The sequence below is a fragment of the Falco punctatus genome (genome assembly GCF_963210335.1).
Source record: "Falco punctatus genome assembly, chromosome: 13".
NCBI classification, from domain to species: Eukaryota; Metazoa; Chordata; class Aves; order Falconiformes; family Falconidae; genus Falco; species Falco punctatus.
This window is the reverse complement of record NC_137593.1, coordinates 24,778,513-24,798,153: the sequence shown is the minus strand read 5'-3', so window position 1 is coordinate 24,798,153 and position 19,641 is coordinate 24,778,513. Positions and strand designations below refer to the sequence as shown.

Genomic DNA, 19,641 nt, shown 5'->3' with positions numbered 1-19,641 from the left:
TGCTAAAGCTCTTAAAATGCTGGGGTTTGGTATCCCTTAAAGGTCCTTTTCTAAAAACTTCTAGGTAGTCCCTGTAAAATTCAAACTCCCCAAGAGTACTTGTAATTAATTGTCCAAAATTCAAGATCGATGGACATATTTTTGCAGTCAACAGTTTGATGAAGTTGATTTCTGAGGTCATAATTTTGTTCCAGGTATTGTTGCCACAATTTCGTCATCATGGAATGATTCGGGTTGGCAGGGACCTTAAAGATCATCCATTCCCACCCCCCTGCCACGGGCAGGGACACCCCGCACCAGCCCAGGCTCCTCCCAGCCCCGTCCAGCCTGGCCTTGGGCACTGCCAGGGATGGGGCACCCACAGCTGCTCTGGGCAGCCTGGGCCAGCACCTCGCCGCCCTCACAGGGAAGAATTTCCTCCCTATATTTAATCAAAATCTACCCTCTTTTAGTTCAAAGTGATTCCCCCTTGTCTTATCGCTACATGCTCTTGTGGAAAGCTCCTCCCCAGCTTTCTTGTCAGCCCCTCTGGGTACTGGAAGGCTTCCATAAGGTCTCCCCAGAGCCTTCTCTTCTCCAGGCTGAATAACCCCATGCCTTTTTCAAAAGTCTTCTGAAAATATTTTTCAGTAATACAAAAAGCATTTGTCTTGTTTGTTTTATTGTTGTGATTTTGGGGAAGGGTTAAGTAAAAGAAAAGCCAAAACAAATACACCTTTTTCCTTATGCTGAATTCTTTCTCAAAGGCTGCGCCCAGTGGACAGACATCACTGGTGAAAATATCAGATGGGTCTATAAAATCAGTACCTGCCACATCCCAGCTCTCCAAACCTGGCACCACTGTGCTGAGAGTATCAGGAGGTGTTATCACCACAGCTGCTGCTCCTGCCGTGGCCCTTCCCACAAACGGGGTGGCCCAGGTGAGAAACAACATTGCCAGAACTCTGTAATACAGTGTTAGCGCTCTAGCTGATACAATCTCCAGGAAAGGACTTCTTTTTTTCCCTATTGGTGTTCTTCTCAGTCAGCATTGCTGGTGGGTTTGCTCTTATTTTTGTGTACCAGCACAGTGCCCACAATTCCTTTTCTGATTGGGTTGTTTGCTGTTTTTTATTTTCTGCGAAGAAACAAGGGGAGAAGAGAAACTGAAACTTGTGACACTTGCACTTTCTTGCTTTTAAGGTTGTTAAAATTCAGGTAGACAAGGAAGGCTTTATCTGGAAAAGCTTTTGCAGTCATACAGATGAGATCTTTTGAGTTGTGCAGCTCTCAAACATCTAATCTGCTGCTGGCACAAAAATTTGAAGAAGAATGTGAAGTGCCTGACACTTCGTATCCAGCAGGCCAGTGAAAGCCAGCAGTAACTAGGCTGTAGGTCTCTCCTCTCAGATCACAGACTCTCCACAGTGCTTAGTGCCCAGTCTGCTGTCAACAGATTTCAGAGGCCGGCAGTGGCCAGACCGGACTTCTGAGCAGTAGGGAGATATGAAATGTTCCTGGGTCACATTTCTCATCTGGAGACCTACCTGCTTGCTGATGTTAAGGGGCCTGGCTCCAGGCACTATCAAAGCAGCTGTGGTAGCAGTTCCAATGTGCAGTTTCACTTCTGCTTGAAACCGCCTCCATTCTGTATGTACCGTCGTTGTATCTGGGCTTTTGGATATGTGCTTGAGAACATTTTGCTGCTTAATGACAGACAGATAAACATTTGGTTGTGCTGCTTCTGGATATTGTTACTTCGTTGTGCTTATTGTTATCTGTGACACAAAAAGGACCTTGTTATTCTTCTCTGCCTCTTTTATGCAGCAAATAGATAATGCAGGTTCCAGTTCATCATCTTCTGGAACTCCTGTAGCAAAGACATCGGGACAGCAACACCAAATCTGTATAAGCCAGAGCCAGCCTACTTCATCAGTAGTGAATAAGACTGCCACTTCCACTGTTGTAAGTGTTGCTTCTCTGATGACTACACCAACGCCTGTGACTGGAAAAGCTGCAGTATCAGGTATTAAACTCCCTTTCATGCCTTTCCTATAGCAAGTTAGAATCCAGGTGTGAGTTCTTTAGTTGTCTGCACTGTAAATGGAAGAATAATCACCTGCATTTGTGAATGTGTAAAAGTAAAATCCTGCTTTCTAAAACATATCTTATTAATATAACTTCTGGCTTAGCCGAAGAGATGTCTAAATAATTTGGCATCCTATCACTCAGTGCATTGACTGAATCTGTTACAAATAATAGTGCGAGTTGCCCATTGGTATTAGAGAGGGATTTTAGTTTTCATGCCGAGTTGTCATCTGCCTATTCAAGAGCACAGTGTATCACTGAATGCTGAAACTGTTAAGGTACCAGCAATGCTACAGACTTGATTAGTTTGAAAGTGATACTCCACTGAAGTTGGAGAAGCTGCATGAGCAGAATTTGGCTCTGAGGCTTTGCATCTGCTGTGTTTGGCTTCGAAAGGAGAGAGATGTTGGTTAGGGGGATCTGAAGGCTTTAAATTTGAAATCCATTAAGTACAGTGAGGTAGGATCTGGAATGCATCAAGTTAATAAAAATGAGATAATAAAGGTGGACTGCCCTTCTGTAGAGGAGAGTTCTCCTTATTTAGTTTTCTTGTCTTCCAGTATCTTTTGTATCAATAGTTGAGTATTTCACGTTAAAATCAGAAATATTAATTTTGAATCATTTACCTGTTGGCATGTTCTGTTCACTTACTAAGTGAACTTAAGAATGGCTTACTAAGTGGAAACAGAGTAAAAATACAGAAAATAGAAAATAAATGACACTGAGCTCATCTGACACTGTCTTTTGAAAACAGCTGCTCTTGTTTCCCATGTGCACAGTCTTCCAAACTCCTCCTTTTTCATCACTCTGTTTTTCCCAGAGCTTGAAAGTAAACAACATAGACTGCTAAGACTGCTACAAATCTGAAATCTGCAATAAGCAGTTGAGTGTTTTCATCCTTGCAAACAAAGCAGCAAGTTTTTTTTGTAGAAAATATGCCATTCTGAATAGCTTTCAGATTAAAACTCCCATCTTGGTGTAAGAATGTTACCTAGATCTTGTTTTGGTTTTTGTAACCTGAGGCACTGACTTCATCATGAAAATCTATTTCTTCAAGAATCCCAGAAGAAGCAGTAGCTATAAACCATGTTATTTCAATGTAAAACAAACAAACAAACAAAAAAACCCCAAAAAACCACCCAGAACCAAAGCAGTGATCAGATTCTGAAGATTTGTATTTTTAAAGGCGGGTTTTCAAAAAGACAGATTTTCCCCTTGTTTTGCAACGAACAATGTCTGCTACCCGTCAGGCTAATAGCGTTAGTTGAAAATGTCCCTTCTTACTCTCCTTGCTGTTTGGGTCCCTTGCTGTCCCATCCTGACACATCTGTGCATCCCACACAAACAAATTGGTAAGAGTGGGTTAGCTGCCTTGCCTGGAGGTGAAAGCCTAACAGACCAGTATCTTTCAAAACCAAGAGACATCTTCACCAGATCTTGCATGTCTAGTACTTGGAAGGCAGCTGTGTTTCTTAAAGAATAATAATAAAATATGAGAGAATGAAAACTTTATCGCAAAACAAATCGTGAGTATAAAATTGCCATCATGAAACTAAGAAGTCTTCTGTTGTCCATGTTCTAAAGTAGAAGTCTATTAAATTTCCACAATCCGAATAAAAGTTAGCTATAGATTGAATACAATTATATTGATAATAGCCGATTTACCAGTAGAAAGGATGGACGTAGGCCCAAATCACAGTGTTAAGAGTGCTGGCTGTGGTGGCTTGGGATGTGGAGGAGAGAGCTGGTGGACAGGTGATGAGCACTACTTGCTGTGGCACGGCTTGGAGCTGTGCTGATTTCCACCGAAGTCCCTGGGTGCTGCCATTGAGAATGCTGTTAATGCCTGAATGTCCTGCTCGTTCTATTAGCCTTGACTGAAGTCGGTGATTTCATTCAGTCCCTACTTCAATACGCTTCATAGCTTGAGTAGCCATCCTTATGGATGTGTTCAGTGCGCGTTACAGAAAGACACAGGACATTCGGTCCCGATATGTCCTTCATCACACTTGCTGTGCAGCCTTGGGCTTGTCACTTAGTTGAAACGTGGTGGTTTGTGCTCCACTGACTGCAGCGGGTGCTGCTAAGCTGGATGGCAGAGGTGCATTCAGCACTTGGATACCTCGGTGAGAGTGGCTGTGTAAGTACAACAGAGCTGTAGTTCACTGGCTTACCAAACCCTTGAGCACAAGGTCTTGTTCTGACAAGTGTTTTACTCTGTGCTGAGCCTGCTTCAGCTGGAAGGTTTGTGTTACATCAACTTCTGCTTAAGATTACTTAGGTAATGAGGAAACTTGCTGTACGAATATCAGAGCAGCACGCAGCATGGAATACTGCTCACGCTGTGGTGCAGCACCCCAGTATTTTAGCAATCATTTGTCAGTAAAAACTTGTCTGACAGGTCACTGAACTGTGACTTGTTAAGAGGGTGGCAGTGCTAGCTTACATACCATCCTGGTTCAGGCAGAGAAGTAGCTGGAGATAAACTAAATGGTGTGTTTTATTTAACATTTTGTCTTCCGTTCTTCTTGCAGGGTTGCTAAAAATCCACTCAAATCAGTCTAGTCCACAGCAGGCTGTTCTGACAGTTCCCAGCCAGCTTAAACAGCTCGGTGTAAACACAGCTTCTGGAGGTGTTCAGACAATACTCATGCCTATGAACAAAGGTAAAGGGCAGAGGAGGATGACAGATGGTGTGTGAAAATCCCCTTTGACACAGGGTAGCTCTTGGTCACTGTTGGCATACATGGTCCAAAGTTAGAGGTAGAAGAAAATGTAGCAAGGAAATTCATCCCTAAACTTTGTGCTGCAAAAAACACTGTTGCTTCTGAACATGGTTATTTTGCAAAGTGTATGAGGTTTGATTTTTTTTTTTTTTTGTTGTCTTTTTTCCTTCTTTCTTTTTCCTCTCCAGTGATACAGTCACTTTCTACCAGCAAAGTTTCAGCTGTTTCAACTGTCACAGCAGCAAGTACGATTGTCACTAGTCCCTCTACAGCATCCGTCACTAAAGGTAACAAGGAATTTCTCAGTAAGATAAAGCTGGTGCTGCTTTATACAAGTGGCCTCATGATGAAAGTAGATCCTGTGACTGTGGGTTCCTTTATTTCCATTGTTAGTAGGGTTTAAATAAAGCAAAAATAGCACTTGGGGACTAGGCGATTAACAGTGAATTCCCCATCAACAAGTCCCAAAGCACAGGCAAGGACAGAGAAAAAGGGGGATGTTCTAGAAAGCTACCATGAGTACCTTAAACATTCATTGTTTCAGGCCATTGCTGAAATGCATGGAGCAGCATGTATTTAATCACAGTTACTTCTGTCCTCAGAACAGTGGCTATGGTGAAATGTACTAGAGAATGCTTTCCAACAGCACTAGATGTAGACAGCACGTATGCACATGCACAGACATGCGGGGGAAAGATGTACATGCGGTACTTCCCAGAATAATGCATAGACCAGAGCCGAGAGACTCAAAAGTCCAGTTCTTGCAGAACTGTCATGTGTCTCTCCCATCCCAGATGAAGGACCAGACTGCCTGGCCGTTCTTGGTTGGGAACGTGTCTCTCCCTTCCCCTGTCTCACCAGCGTTCTGTCCTAGACATGAGAAAGTTCACTGATGTCAACACCAGCACTGTTTTCAAAAAAGTTCTCACTTTGAAATGACACTTCTTGCTAAAACTGTTAGTAGTTTTCTATCCAGCTCTTAGTTTACGAAGAGGCCAATGTACACTTTAAGGCAGTTCAGTTTAGATCAGGCAGTCATACGCAAAACATCTCAGCAACTGGTTACGCAGATTTTCTAAAAAGGATAAGATGTGAGCACGTTAAGATTTGGAGGAGGGGGAACATGTTCTGGTGGCTTGCTTTCAGCAGAATTGAAGGTCAGATTTGTTCATGCTTAACAATCAGAATGCAAACAACAAATGATGTTATGTAAGACCCTCAGTCTTACTGGAGTCTCACAAGACACTATTTATCAAGCTGACTGGTACTTTTTGTCTTAAATGTGTTCTGTTTCTTTGAAGTTAAGATGGAGCCTGATTCAACGGGACAGAACTGCAGTTCTGTGGGTACCCAAGAAGGCCAAGCAGCAGTGAAAACAGAAGAGAGCTCCGAACTTGGGAATTACGTTATCAAGTAATTGTTCATTTCTCTGTAAGGTTTTCTGATCTTTGAAATGCCAGGGGGAATGGAGATTTTAGGGAGATGTGCAGCAGTGTTAAGTTTGACCTAGAAATAGATTATAAAATCTTCTGTCCCATATGCTGTTGTATCACTGCTAATCCTTTTGAGTGGCATTTGTTTCGGACAGTATTGCAATATTTTCTTTGCAAATGGATTTGTATGCAGGGCTTATGAAAGGGGGAAAAATATTTAAAGGTTTGCAGTTGTTTTGGAGTTTGCTAAAATCTCAAGCTGCTAAAACCTCTGTATCATCCACTGCTTGTGTAATTCCCATTGCCGTTGTGTTCTTGCTGAGGTCCAACTACCCAACAAAATGCAGGTCACAAAAGGGGCATCTGAAATTAGTACTGTCGTCTTGCCTCTCTAGTCTTGTTAAGCTCATATACTTCTGTAATTACTCAGTATGAAGGCTGCCTTGGTTCATAACTGGAATTAAGTAATTAAGATCATTGGAGTATTCTGGATGCTGTGAAATCGAGTGCCTTGCTTTTGATGCTCTTGCAAGTACTTGTTAGTGATTTTTCAGCAGAACTCAGTTGGCAAAATTTTCTCTGCATATTTCTTGTAATGTGTAGGATGTTCCTTCTGCTCTTGATTCCTCCAGTGGCTGACTTCCCTGATTCCATATTTTGAGAAGTTTTGTTATCCCGACATATACCCTCCATCAGGGTAATGTCTGCAGGGATGTGTAGGAGACAGGAATAAATCTTAAGTCACTACATGCCGGAAATTATCTTAGTTCTAAAGTAACTAATGGAAAATACAGTACTTGGCAGTTAGATACAGCATGGCAGGTTAAGTAAAATTTACCTAAACTCCCTAAGTTCAAAGTTTCCCATGCAGTATCACATGTTCCTACTGCAACAGCCTGCACTTACAGGTGTGTCTTATCCCTCAAGTAGTGTTGCAGCTTGCAAGATGATGCAGGGGTTTCTTCCAAGCTTGCCCAAAAAAGCCTCTGATGAGTTTCCACAGCTTGACAGATGCAGCTTCAGATGTGGACACTTTGGCAAGAGGAAAGGCTGTTTGAAATACCTTCTCCAGATTGAGGCGTAACAGTTTATCCTCCCATTACTATTGCTATAATGCCTTGTGGCTAGAGACTTTAGACCATGCAGTGATTTTTAAACCTTTTGCATCTGGTTCCTTCCTTCCAGCAGTATTCTTCATTGTGATTCTTTTTATCCCTTGCAGCATAGAATATTTGGAGAACATCCAGCAGCTTTTAACAGCAATAGTGAAGAAAGTTCCATTAATTGCTGAAAAAAGTAAGCAGTAAATGAAAAGGCTTTGCTTTCTATTTTTATTGTATCAACAGAATGCCTTGCATACCCTGTAGCCACAAAAATTATTAAAAGGTGGAACGAAATGAAGCCATTCTCCTTAGAGAGCTTATTCCAGGTGTTAGTCTAAAGATGCTTGGAATTAGGTTCTTCCAATAAAGCCAAATACATTGTCACAAGTTATTAACTTTCATCTTTTTTTTTTGTTAGAAGTAGATTTTATTTCCTCACGTAATGGCTGCAAATTGGTCTTCTTTCCCTCATTTGTCCTCAGTGGATGTGGTGGGGTTTTTTTCCTTCTTTTTTTTAATTTAACATCAGGGTTTCAGAAATGCTTGCAAACACAATAAAATAGTTCAGCATTGTAATGTTTGTTTTTCTTTTTTTTTTTTTTTTTTTATTAAACAAAAGGTAGTAGTTTACAGGGAAATCTATGGTACTTTATAGTTGCATAACTCTTACTCATGTACATAGCTGAAAATCTTAACAGCTTTCTCTGGTAACTAATGCAGTTTGCACAAGTGGTCCTGGAGACCGGGTAGGGCAGACCCCTCTCAAGATTGTCACAGTGAGCCAAGCAGGAGTGGGTGGCACGGTAAAGCTTTCATTACATTCAGCTCTCTGGCCTACAGTAGCATTTATGAATCCATTGCTTAGGATTCATTTCCTCAAAAAGATTTTTGCCAGGAAACCTTTTCACTGTCGTTTCATTTTTATGTTGTAATTCATTTGCAAAAGAAAAAGGTTTTCCAAAGGAAGAGACTTCGACCAGTTAGACAGATCTACATTTCTACATCATTACAGTTTTTTGAGGAGAAAAAGACTTAAAACAGCCCATAGCCACAGATGTCTCTGTGTGACCAAGAAGGGTGCTGGTTTTGCATCCAAAAAACAGTGTCTGCTGCACTTATCTCTGCTGTGCTCAGAGAGAGCACAGCATTTGTAAGAGCGAGAGAGTTTCAGTTCCCAATCTTGTGAGCATGAAACATATTTCCCTCTTTCTCTCTGCTAAATAACAGAATTAATCTTACTTCACTTACTATAAATTTAGTACTGGTTTTGCCTTTGTGTTTTCCAGGTGAAGATGCAAGCTCTTTTTGTGCCAGTTCAGTGGAACAGTATTACAGCTGGAATATTGGGAAGAGGAGGGCAGCCGAGGTAATCCTCTCCTCCTGTGTTTCATAAGCAGTCACTAGGGACACAAGAAGGATTTCTGAATTATGGAACCTCCCTTGTTGTTAGCCAATTTGTTTTCTGAAACCGTCTGTCATATTTTAAATGGAAGAATTCCTTACCGCATGATGCGCTGATTTGTGTCCAGATAGTGATCCAGTTTATTGTTCAGAGAGTTTCTTGAGCAGAAGAGACTGCGAAGGTCATTTTTCAGTTGATTTGAAGTAAGGTGTTTTTGAAGTATTTAAAAAAACAGAATTTTTGCAAACTGTCCTGTTAGCACTTTATCCTCATCACTTCTCTGTGGCACATTATGGTCATGGGAATTTTACCCAACATACTTTGTCTTTTCATGGGCTTTTTTCTGTTTTCAGTAGGAAGAGGACTGAGAGATCTGACATAAGGAATGCTAGTGCTGAAATAGATTATCAGTTCACCAAAGTTAAATATTTCAGTGTATCTGGGCCTTTTTGTGTTGTGGTTGTTATGTTTCTCCCTATTTCTTCATAATTTTGTCATCTTGCTATGGAGTTTTGTGTGGAAGATGTTAAAACTGATTAGACACTCTGCTGTTGCCAGCTTAAGTGATTGAAGCATCTAACCAGCATTTGAAGAAGCATATTTTACTCTACTGGATTTCTTGCACTATGCCATCTTAGGTGTCACTTGGGAGGTGAGACATTTCAAGTCAAGTGTATCTAGGCCCCTGTAAATGTGTGTCCCTTTTTTCTGAGGTTTTGTTTGGATGACAAAGCAGAGGTTAAATGACCTGCCCTACAGCTGCCTGGTATCAGGATTAGGACCATCTTCCATATTTATTTTTCCTTGTCATTCTGACTTCTGAGAAAATCATATTCCTTTTGTTTTCCTTGCAACCTGGATTATTGGTCTGGGCCATGGTCTAACCTTAAATGTTTTAGCCAATTTGATGAGCTTTCCCTTTGGTTTGTCACAGTGGCAACGAGCGATGACAGTGAGAAAGATCCTTCAAGAAATCATAGAGAAGCACCCCAGGTTTCACAATATTACACCCCTGAAAACAAAGCACGTGGTACACTGGTGTCGATGCCATGGCTACACTCCACCTGACCCTGAGACCTTGCGGAACGATGAGGACTCGATTGAAGATGTGCTGACACAGATAGATAGTGAGCCAGGTGAGTGTGGAGGGACCTTTGGAAAGCTCCTCTCTGCCAAAAATGCAGTTTACTAAGTGGCTCAAGACTGTATAGACACACATGTGCTGCTGCTGTAGGAGAAGGGGTTTCTTACTTCCTTTGGTTTTAATTTAATTCACTCTGGAATAAGAAAAGTTGGAGGTAATAAGGGCAAGCCTCCAAGTAAGGCTGTCCCATGTCTCTGTCAGTCCTAATGTTTTCTGGGGCATCTTTTGGGTTTTACTGTGCTTTGGGGCCCTTGGAGGCCCAGTGTAGATAAAGCATATGAGAGAGGATTCTTGCCCCACGATATAATCATTTGTAAGTGGGCACACAAGTGAAGTGTGGTGAGTAATGACATTTCTGCCCTTGGGTAAGCTTAGCCTCTGTTAAGACTGTGTAAACAATATGAATGAGTTCAGGAACAAAAAAACCAAAGCAAGGCAGGGAAACCTGGCAGTGGCAGTGTGGAGCTCAGTGGGGGTTAATTTACCCCCCAAAAGGGAAGTGAAGTTCCACATTATGTTACTACAGCTGCTGCATTATTCCACTAGGCATAGCTCTGGGATCTTCACAGTCTATTTTAGTATGTATTAAATGTACATCTTTTAATTTCATTCATTCTTCATAGTTAAGCTCCCTTGTTTCACCTTCAGATAATCCCTTTCCTAAAGCTGAATGTTTTTTCTGTTCTGATCATACAGGGATTTAAGGTATTTCACAGAAGTGTATGGATTTGATGATTATTTGCCAAGTCTGGCACTGCATTGCCATTGTTGAAGGTGGAAAAGAAGCTTACGTCCACCTTTTAATATTTTTATCTAAATAACTAGATTTGTGTTTGTCTTAGAAGAAAAAAAATCTGTTTCTTGCATCGCTTTGCACAGAAGGTTTTACTGGCTCGTGTCGAGCATGCAGAGAAGAGGTTGCCGTTTTGTAATTCCACTGTGAATCTGTCTCGTGATGTTTCTTAAAAAATATAATACTTGCCATAACGTAAAAGATGATTTAGTGCTACGTGGTACCCACATAGTAAAAACTCAGTTTCTCCAAGCAAGTGGAAGAACATCAGGCTGCTTTGCAACTGTCAAAAAGCTTCTGTGAGAATGTTTAGGAGGCTCACATTAGCCTGGTTTTGTTTGAAATGCAGCCACCTTTGTTGGTGTAGGGGCAGATGAGGGAGAGGACCATGAGTGTCATGACGATATAATTAGAAGGCTCTCAATGACTGCTTGTGTTCCTGTTCATCCTTATGTTTGGTAGGAACTACAAAAATAACTTGCAATTACCTTAATTTCTTACCATATTTTGAGTGTGCATCTGTTTATAAACAGCTTTCCATAACCTGTCATGTGTTTAATTGATTGCTTCTTTTTCAGAATGCCCTTCATCTTACAGCAGTGGTGAGGAGCTGTGCCGAAAACTAGAGGAACTACAGCAGTTTCTGAAACGAGAACCAGAACATGAAGAGGAAGTAGATATTCTCAACTTCAACGAGCCATTAAAAATAAACATTAAGAAAGAACAGGAGGAGAAGCAAGAGGAGATGAAGTTTTACTTGGCTTCCTTGCCTGCATCAGAGTTTGTGAGGGATGCTGCAGAGAAGGTAAGAAGTGATTCGCAAAGCTAATCACAACTAGCTTAACAACAGTTCTTGTCTTACATATATTCAGTTGCCTTTCTTTAATCTATACGGCCCTCTGGATGCTTTATGGAGTTTTTATAAATGCCGTGGAAAAACTGGAATTTCTAACTCATGACACTCAGCTGGCTAGTGCTAGCAGGAGAGAATGAAGCATGCCAGCTGGGAGGTCATTTGGGAGTAGCTGTGTTGCAGGGCTTAGTACCAGGAAAATCATCCTGGAATGCTAGGAGAAAGGGGAAATGAGGGAAGAGGAGCACCAGCACTGAATTCTTTCTGTCCCATCATGTGCAGTATTTGAACTTGTTGCTTGGACCAGTGCTGTTTAATAGCAGCTCTTGAAGAGGGGTTGCAGTGAAGCTTAGACCACAGCAAACTTCTCTACTGCTTGGATTTCTTCCCTCTGTTCAAATTAGGGTAAAAGAAAGGGAGGGGGGGTCTTCTGCCACAGCAGCAGGGAGGAAAGGGAGGAGGCTGACTTGGCCTGGAGGAAGGAGTGCTTGTCATTGTGCCAGCAGAGACAGAGCGACAAGAGGGGTTTGCGTGCAGCGGTTGTGGGAGAAAGAACGGTTTGCCATCTCCACCTCAAATGCCAGCATCAAGGGACAAACCTTTGGTTCTGCAGTTTAGCTGTTCTCTTGCTAAGTAGGTGACACGGGCACAAGCGTGATGAGGTGGGGGATGAAACAGTCTTTTGATGTGGAGCTTTTGTGCCAGGAGTACTGTTTAAAGTGGTTTCAGTTGCCATAGGTGTGGGGAAGATGATGAATAGATGGATTGAATATATGTGCAGTTTTAAAATGCAGCTTCTGTTCTCAATCAAAAGGTACCCAGTGCAGACCGGTTTTTGTGTGGACTTGCTGAAACAAAAATTAAAACCTGCTTTTGTTTATTCTGCGTTTTAGAGGCATTTCTGCAGGCTGTTCTAATGGTCAAGCTGCATTTCTCCAGATTTTTTTCTTGAGATTATACTGCTAGAAAGTTCTGCAGTCTACTTGCTTGTTTTTTAACTACCCTTTGTAATTGATTTTTTTCCCCTGTTAATCTCATTCTCATCTAATCTGTAGTACAACTTGCGTTGTGTTATTTGATGCACTGATTTTTTTCTCTTGTATTTTATAGATAGGGATTTCTTTTCAGCCTGCTGAGGTACAAAAGAATGTTTATGCATCAGTAATAGAAGATATGATTTTAAAGGTAAGAAATTACTTCACAATAAGAACTTTTCTGTAACCGTTTTGATTCGGTAATGTAGAAAAAAAGATGGAATATCCTTATTAATATGCATTTATCAAATCAGAAGATGCAGAGCCCGATGTCTGTCTTTGTACATGTATGGAAAAAATACGTAGCTGGCCAAACAGTCTCACATACTTTTGTGTGTGTTTCTAGCTTTCTAACTGATTTATTGGCTTGGACATAGAGTAGTGATGTGCAGATTCTTGCTGCCAGTAAGATACTGCCTCATTCTGTAACTTTGGAAGAACCCTTTCCTTTGTCCCACCCTTCAAAACTGGGGAGGAATCTGCCAGACTTCTGTAAGACTTGAATATTTTATACAAGGTTAGCTATTTTTTTTCATAAATACTGCACAGTTCCTTTTGGCCTGTGTTGTCTCTGCTGGGAGAATGCTGAATTCCTGGAGACAGTAGCAATTCTGCCTTATATGAGAAACGATTTCTATGTCAGAAACACTTCTGGAAAAACAGAGTGTCTTACCAAAACTTTGAACAGCATGGAGTTGGAGTTCTTGGGTGTGGACTGAAGGCTAACACAGCTTGCTTTTAGCACTGCTCTGCTGTATTTCAAGCCAAAGGCAATTTTTGGGGTTGTTTATACAGGCTGCTGCTTATCAGATCAGTTTTGCAAAAGCTAATTGATTCCAGGTTACACATGCACTCGCATGCACGCTTCTGCTCTGCTGTTACTTGTAGTTGGAGTCAGATACATCCATTTGTAGACACAGATGGTAACTGTCAGATTGCTCCATTATAATTGTAGAGTTATGCCAGCTCTCCTGACTGAACATCCCAGAAACCTCTGCTCTATTCTTGATACAGGCACAGAAAGCCAAGAGCCTTAATTAGCTTTTGACTGAACCTTGATTAAGCCAAGTATGTAGGGTACACGGCTGCCATCTGCTTGCTGTCCAGGCTGGGAGGTTTTTGTGAAAGTAACTTGACATAAGCCTAGTGACCACAGGGGGTGGCTAACAAGCGTATACCAGCTCCCAGGAAAATACCTGGAATCTGCCATGTGCCAAACAAGCTTTGGTGTGCGAGAGGAAGGGCCCTAAAATAGGCTTTGAAGCCCAGGCTCTGGAACATTGGATCCACCCTGCTGTGCACGTACTGCTCTGCAGGTCCAGAAAGAAACCGGGCCGGGCAGTTGCAGCCCGAGCTTTGTGCATCTATAGGTCTCTTTCTTTCTCTTAAATATACTTGGTTCTTATTACTGTGCTAATAAAACACACTTGGACATCTTGAGCTGCCCCCCTGCTGATCAAGGACAGGACTGAAGTGAGCTGGAATTCAGCTGCCCTTACACTGATACTCAAGCAAACAGCATGTTTCTTTCCTCTTTTCGTAATACTGTCTCCTAATGTTGTCTTTTGTCACAGGCCACTGAACAGCTTATGAGTGATATCCTGCGGCAAGCGCTAGCTGTGGCATACCAGACGGCTCCTCACAACAGGTACGGCAGCTTATTTCCTCTTGGACCACTTATGCCAGCATCAAGGGCTGAACTGCTTGAGGACTTAAGTCAGATTTTGTGTGGCTCAGACCATGTGAATGAGGGAATTTGAACTATATTCTGGGAGGATCCAAGCCTTATAAAGGGGTTTGTCATCTCCTAGCTCCATAGTGGCAAAGTAAACAACATGAAAAACTGAGGCAGGATTCTCTGGTGTTGCCATGCCCAAAGACAGATGACTTGTTCCTACAGAGCCATGTTGGAAGGACTTTCTCACTCTTGGCCATCTCAGGTTACCCTGTAGACAACTTAGCCATGGCCTGCCAGAACTTAAACAACCTAAATAATCTCCTTATTTTACCAGTATACTCTTTTTCAGGCTCACGTGATTTTTTTTTAAGGTAACACTTGGGCCTCATTTTGATTTCTGTTTAGCAGCAGGATTTGGGATAGCCTGAAATTGGGGGGGGGGGGGGAACACTATGAGAAAATGCTTAGTTTAAATATTTACTTTTATGCAATATATAAATATATATATATAATATATGTATTATATGTACATAGTTGTGCTATAGAAGTTCAAGAATTAATGCTTCAGCACTTGATTTCCCTGTCCCAATGCCCAAGATGTTTCCCCCAGTCATTTGTCTTTTTTTTTTTGTGTGTGTTCTGACATTTTAATGCTCTTCCTGTCTTGCTCTAACACCTGCTCTTTTATCCTTTTTTTTCAATTGATCTTCCCCCACTCCCCTCTGTTAGTAAATTTATTGACTTGCTGCTTGATGGACACATGTCTTTTTATGTATTATAATGGCATCTCTGATGCATTCCCTGCAGGACTCCAAGAGAGATCACAGTGATGAATATTCACAAAGCCATCTGTAATATTCCCTTTCTTGACTTCCTCACAAACAAACATATGAAGATACTAAATGAGGAACAATGAAATAGAGCAGAGAAGATGCTACAGGAAAGGTGGATTTATGACTGAAGTTGGGTTGACAAATCCAGTATTTCTGTAGGACACTATTATATACATTTATAACATTGGGCTACTAGATTGTTACCTCCAATTAAAGATGCACCTTAATGCAACAAAATGATGCTCTGTTCCAAATCAAGTTGTTAAATGTCAGTGTTTACTTGGTAAGTGTATGTTCAGTGGCTGAACAAACATTGTCAGTTTGCATCGAGTTGCGAGCTGTGAGAGACTCCACAGGCCTGGTCCCTCTGAGACAGCTGTATTGATGAGATGGAACATTTTTTTTAAAGAAAAGAAATTATGCTTTTTGATACAGTCTGCATATGAGTTGTTTCCCCATGCAGTGGGCAGAATAGCTGCTTTGGCACTCTGGATATGAGAAAAGTCGAAGGCAGATTTTAGAGGTGGGTTGTTTGAGTGGATGGGTGGGTGGGTTGGTTAGGTTTGGGTGAACAGAAGGCTGATGGCTGCAACAAATTCTGCCAGTCCTGCTCAAGTGTGATATATGTGACTGAGAACACAGCTGGGTAGACTTATGATGAGCTTATGCAGCTAAGTATCACCTAACCAAATTCCTTGCCTCTCTAGTGGAGGTTTCTTGGTCACCGCAGAAAGGCTAGACTGGCACATGCTCAATCAGGATGAACAAACCATGGTCAGGCTTGGTAAGATTAGACTGACCACTTGTCCTGCATGGGAGAGGAGAGGCACGAGGCCAGTATTCAGTGTTTGTGGGTTTGGACTGGCTGAAACCCTTTGCTTGGCTCAGTGAGTGCCTCCTCAGGCTGCTAGCAGGTTTGGAGTGTGCTGGAAGGCAGGTGACCAGCTGTGTTGTACAAGTCTTAATGTTTTGACAGCATTCGCTGATGATCAGCTTGGATTATAAAGTGCTGTGGAAGCAGCACCACTTTGGCTTAAGTTCTGCTCAACGCAGAGAGGCCTGATAGGATCAAAACATCAGAGATTTGCTGCTTGTGGGGAGCTCCTCTGATGTCTTGACTGCAGATCCAAGTTCTGCTACTAACCCCAGCACTTACCTGTCTCAGGAACATCACTGGTGTAGGAGACACATCTGCAGCCTGGCTGTCAACACCTCGCTGAAGAAGGCTTCGCTGACAACATCCTGACCACCCCGCATCCACCACCCTTTTGTCCTGCCCCATGGGTGCTTGCTAGTGGTGTGAATAAGCCATTGTAAAGCTGGTGGGACTCCTGTTGGACTGTCATGCTTTCAGGGTGCTTGTTTTGTGAGGCAGTGCTGTCATGTGGCTGGAGCATGGGTCAAACAGCCAGAACCTCCAATGCGCTGATCTCAGCTGGGTCTCTGATCTGCTGCATGGCCTTTGATTTAATCACTCTGTGCCTCAGTTTCCCCGTCTCTGAGCATGGGGAGCCAGGATACCTACCTCACAGGGGTGTACTGAGGCCTCGCTCTTGTTGGTGCCGTGCTTTGACAATACAAAGCCTTTTATAAACATTAAACTACAGTTATCTTTCCTGGCCTGGGGTAGGAACAGAAATCTTCAAAATGTTATCTTTTGGTGCTTTTTTGGGGCTGGAAGACAGGTGATGGTAACTCAGTGTGCAGGAACTGTGGAAGACAGGTCAGTTAGAGGGTGGTTTCAGGCTTCCGAGGAGAGTAGCATAGGTTTGAGACAGTTCTTAGGCTGAGGAAGGTACGATGTACCTCGGATGAGATGCTGCCTGTCTTCTCCACCTTCAATAAAACTAGGGTCTGCAGGAAACTCCCTCTCAGTTCCACAGAGCTAGCAGGGAGGTATACGAATATACGAGTGGCAGAACCTAACCCTTGAATATAGGAAATGGGACCAATGGACGAAATGCAAGCAGTATTCAGAGGACTTAAATGCCCCCTAGAAAGGGCGTTTCAGATGCTCTGGATTCAAAAGATAATCCCGGCTTGTTGGGGTGACCTGAGTGCAGGGTTGCCTGCACAAGTACAGTGCGCAGCTCAGCCCTGACGTGAGGTTTTTCAGCTGAGGTCAGTGTGAAGGAGCCAAGCGGTGGCGATTATGTCTGAGCTCAGTGCTGAGAGCTGGGAGGAATCCAGGTAGCTGGGGAGCTGCAGTGAACTCCACATCCGTGCTGCTTTCAGGCACCCCTGTACGCAGCTTTTAAAAAAAAAAAAAGGGGGGGGGGGGGCATTTTCAAGATATCTGTCACTATCACTGTGACAGCCTGCAGGTTGAGTGGGAACAGCCTTTTGGGCAAACTCAGTTGTGCTATGATCTTCTGCAATGACACGTGCATTTCCAGCCCCCGTCTCGTGTGGGCTTCGTTTCTGGGATGTCGATACACCCAGAGCAGCTCTTGAGGATGCAGGAGCTCGTCTTTGGGCATCTGTTGGCAAACTGTGGCTTCCTTGCCTGTGTCCTGCTTTTTCTGTGAGGAGTGGAGTTTCAGAGTGAGTCCTGAACTTGGCCCTGAAGCAGGCAGGTAAAATGCCCCTTGTTCTTAACGAGGTTCTTGCAGTGGAGGTCTGTTGCTGCATTTCTGAGCAACCACAGGTTACTCTCCTAGGAGATGCTATATTAATAACACATTAAGTTTGCTGAAGAAAAACTTGTTAAAAGCAGATAGAAAATAACACATGTGTTTAGTCCTTCAGATGTAGGAAACGTTTGCAACAAGTTCTTTGAATTTTGAAAAGCAGTGGGAGAAAAAAGTGTCGGTGAGAGGTTCCTGTGGGAATTGCTTGGAGATGAGTTGGAGGCTGTGGATGTTTCGTGCACCCATTCAGGTGTGTGTGGAACGCTACAGGTGATACGGTGTGTTGAAATGTTACGGTATATTTCTCTGGCTTTCTAAAGAGTCTTGATGCAAGTTAAAGATCTCTTTACAAATATTGCCCCTGTTTGTAATGCTGAGTGTTTAAATCTTCATGTTATCTGTATTATACTGTATAATTGTGTAAGATACGTATGTTTACAATAAATTCTTTTATTAGCTGTGCTAGGATTGTCTTGACTGTCACCTGTCACTTGAAGTTTCTCCAAATCCACAGGCTTTTGTGTGTTCTGTATATTCAGAATGTTTTGCTGGATAAAAATCAGTAGTTGGGGAACTGATCTGAAGGAAATTTTCCCCTTTTTGAGTTATTTTGAAAAGCTCTTGGGTTTGGAGGCTGGGGGAAGAGGAGCACGGCAAGCTTAGCTCCTCCAGCTTTTCATCCTCCAGAGCAGCCTGTTTAAGCGGCAAGTAATTGCTTTGTATGGAAGATGGAGAAGCCTGGTGGGTTGGTGTTGGCTGGCTGCCAGACGCCCACCCAGCTGCTCTCACTCCCCTTCCACAGAACAGGGGAGAAAATAAGACCAAAAAGCTCATGGGTCAAAATGAAAATGGGGGTGTTGCGTACCAATTACTGTCATAGGCAAAACGGATTCAACTTGGGGAACATTACTTGAACTCGTCCCTCAGAACAGAGCTGGATGGTGAGAAAGACAAAAACCCCCACACCTTTCCCCCTACTCCTTTTTTTCCTGAGACTTGACTGTTAGTCCTTCATTCCTGACTCCCACCTCCTCTCCCCCGACAAGAGGCACAGGTGTTGCTTTCTTAAGCATCCTCTCACAGGGGCAACACTGGCTCCTCTGCGGGTCTCCCACCACCGGCTGCCCTGGGGCCACTGGCACCCCCAGCCGCTCCTCACAGAGACCCCACAGCCAGCTCCCGCTCACGGGCACCTGATATGGACAGGAAAAGGAAGAAAAAAAGTAAGAAAAGCTAACTCGTCCTTTTCCCCAGGCTGTGGGGAGGAATTGTAGGCGCTTATGAGCAAACTTAATGGTAAAATCCTGCAAAACTCATTCTTGTTTGTACTAAATCCCATAAAAGTGCCTCCTCAGTGAGCAGATGCTGCCATGCCTTTACGCTGCCAGAGCGAAACAAATGACACCAAGGTGGCCAAGGAAGCTGGCTGGGCCCTTGGTGCTGGTGCCTCCCCTCCTGGCTGCCACAGCCCTGCCCTTGCGTGGCTGACCGCATCTCCGGGACGTGGTGGTAGGTGCAGTGTGCCCCCAAGGCACTGGACCATCCGCTTCAGAAACAAAGCTGTGGGCACACTGAGCTGGCACAGGAGCAAGTAGCGTGTCTGGGTCCCAGGGTGCAGCCTTGGTGCCACCAGAGCCTGTGCCACCAGGAACAAGGATTCAGCAATCCCTTCTGTGCCACCTCTGCCCTGAAAGCAAACCCAGCCTCTGCGCTGCGTGGCACCAACAGCCGTTTGTGGCCAGTCAGGCTGGTCCTTAGGGTCGTACGTTACTGTGATGGCCAAGGTAGAGAAAATGGGTACGAATAAGGCAGAGGTGATAGGTTTTCATCCAACTGCTCATCCTCCATGAATTAGTGCAATGCAAAGAGAAAGGTGCAGTTTATGAAAGCAGACAATTCATGAATGTGCTGCTTGTGAACTCTTCAAGTTCAGGTAATGAGCTGT

The 19,641-nt window shown here is 43.1% G+C and overlaps 1 protein-coding gene across 9 annotated transcripts in view; it reads left to right on the top strand.

Annotated features, from left to right (window-relative positions):
- The window catches only part of YEATS2 (YEATS domain containing 2), a 50,072-nt gene extending 31,914 nt beyond the window's left edge, over nucleotides 1-18,158 (top strand). For 5 of the 9 annotated variants that reach the window (XM_080409706.1, XM_080409707.1, XM_080409708.1 and 2 more), the window contains 12 exons: nucleotides 747-920; nucleotides 1,807-2,005; nucleotides 4,602-4,733; nucleotides 4,982-5,080; nucleotides 6,095-6,206; nucleotides 7,449-7,522; nucleotides 8,616-8,695; nucleotides 9,666-9,867; nucleotides 11,247-11,473; nucleotides 12,632-12,706; nucleotides 14,130-14,203; nucleotides 15,041-18,158. In XM_080409706.1, the coding sequence (XP_080265832.1) occupies nucleotides 747-920; nucleotides 1,807-2,005; nucleotides 4,602-4,733; nucleotides 4,982-5,080; nucleotides 6,095-6,206; nucleotides 7,449-7,522; nucleotides 8,616-8,695; nucleotides 9,666-9,867; nucleotides 11,247-11,473; nucleotides 12,632-12,706; nucleotides 14,130-14,203; nucleotides 15,041-15,149 (1,557 nt within the window). In that variant the 3' untranslated portion in view covers nucleotides 15,150-18,158. Of the gene's footprint in view, nucleotides 1-746; nucleotides 921-1,806; nucleotides 2,006-4,601; nucleotides 4,734-4,981; nucleotides 5,081-6,094; nucleotides 6,207-7,448; nucleotides 7,523-8,615; nucleotides 8,696-9,665; nucleotides 9,868-11,246; nucleotides 11,474-12,631; nucleotides 12,707-14,129; nucleotides 14,204-15,040 lie in introns of those variants that run through there. The other 4 variants (XR_013931719.1, XM_080409703.1, XR_013931720.1 and 1 more) reach the window with 4 other exon arrangements.
- The last annotated feature ends 1,483 nt before the right edge of the window (nucleotides 18,159-19,641 follow it).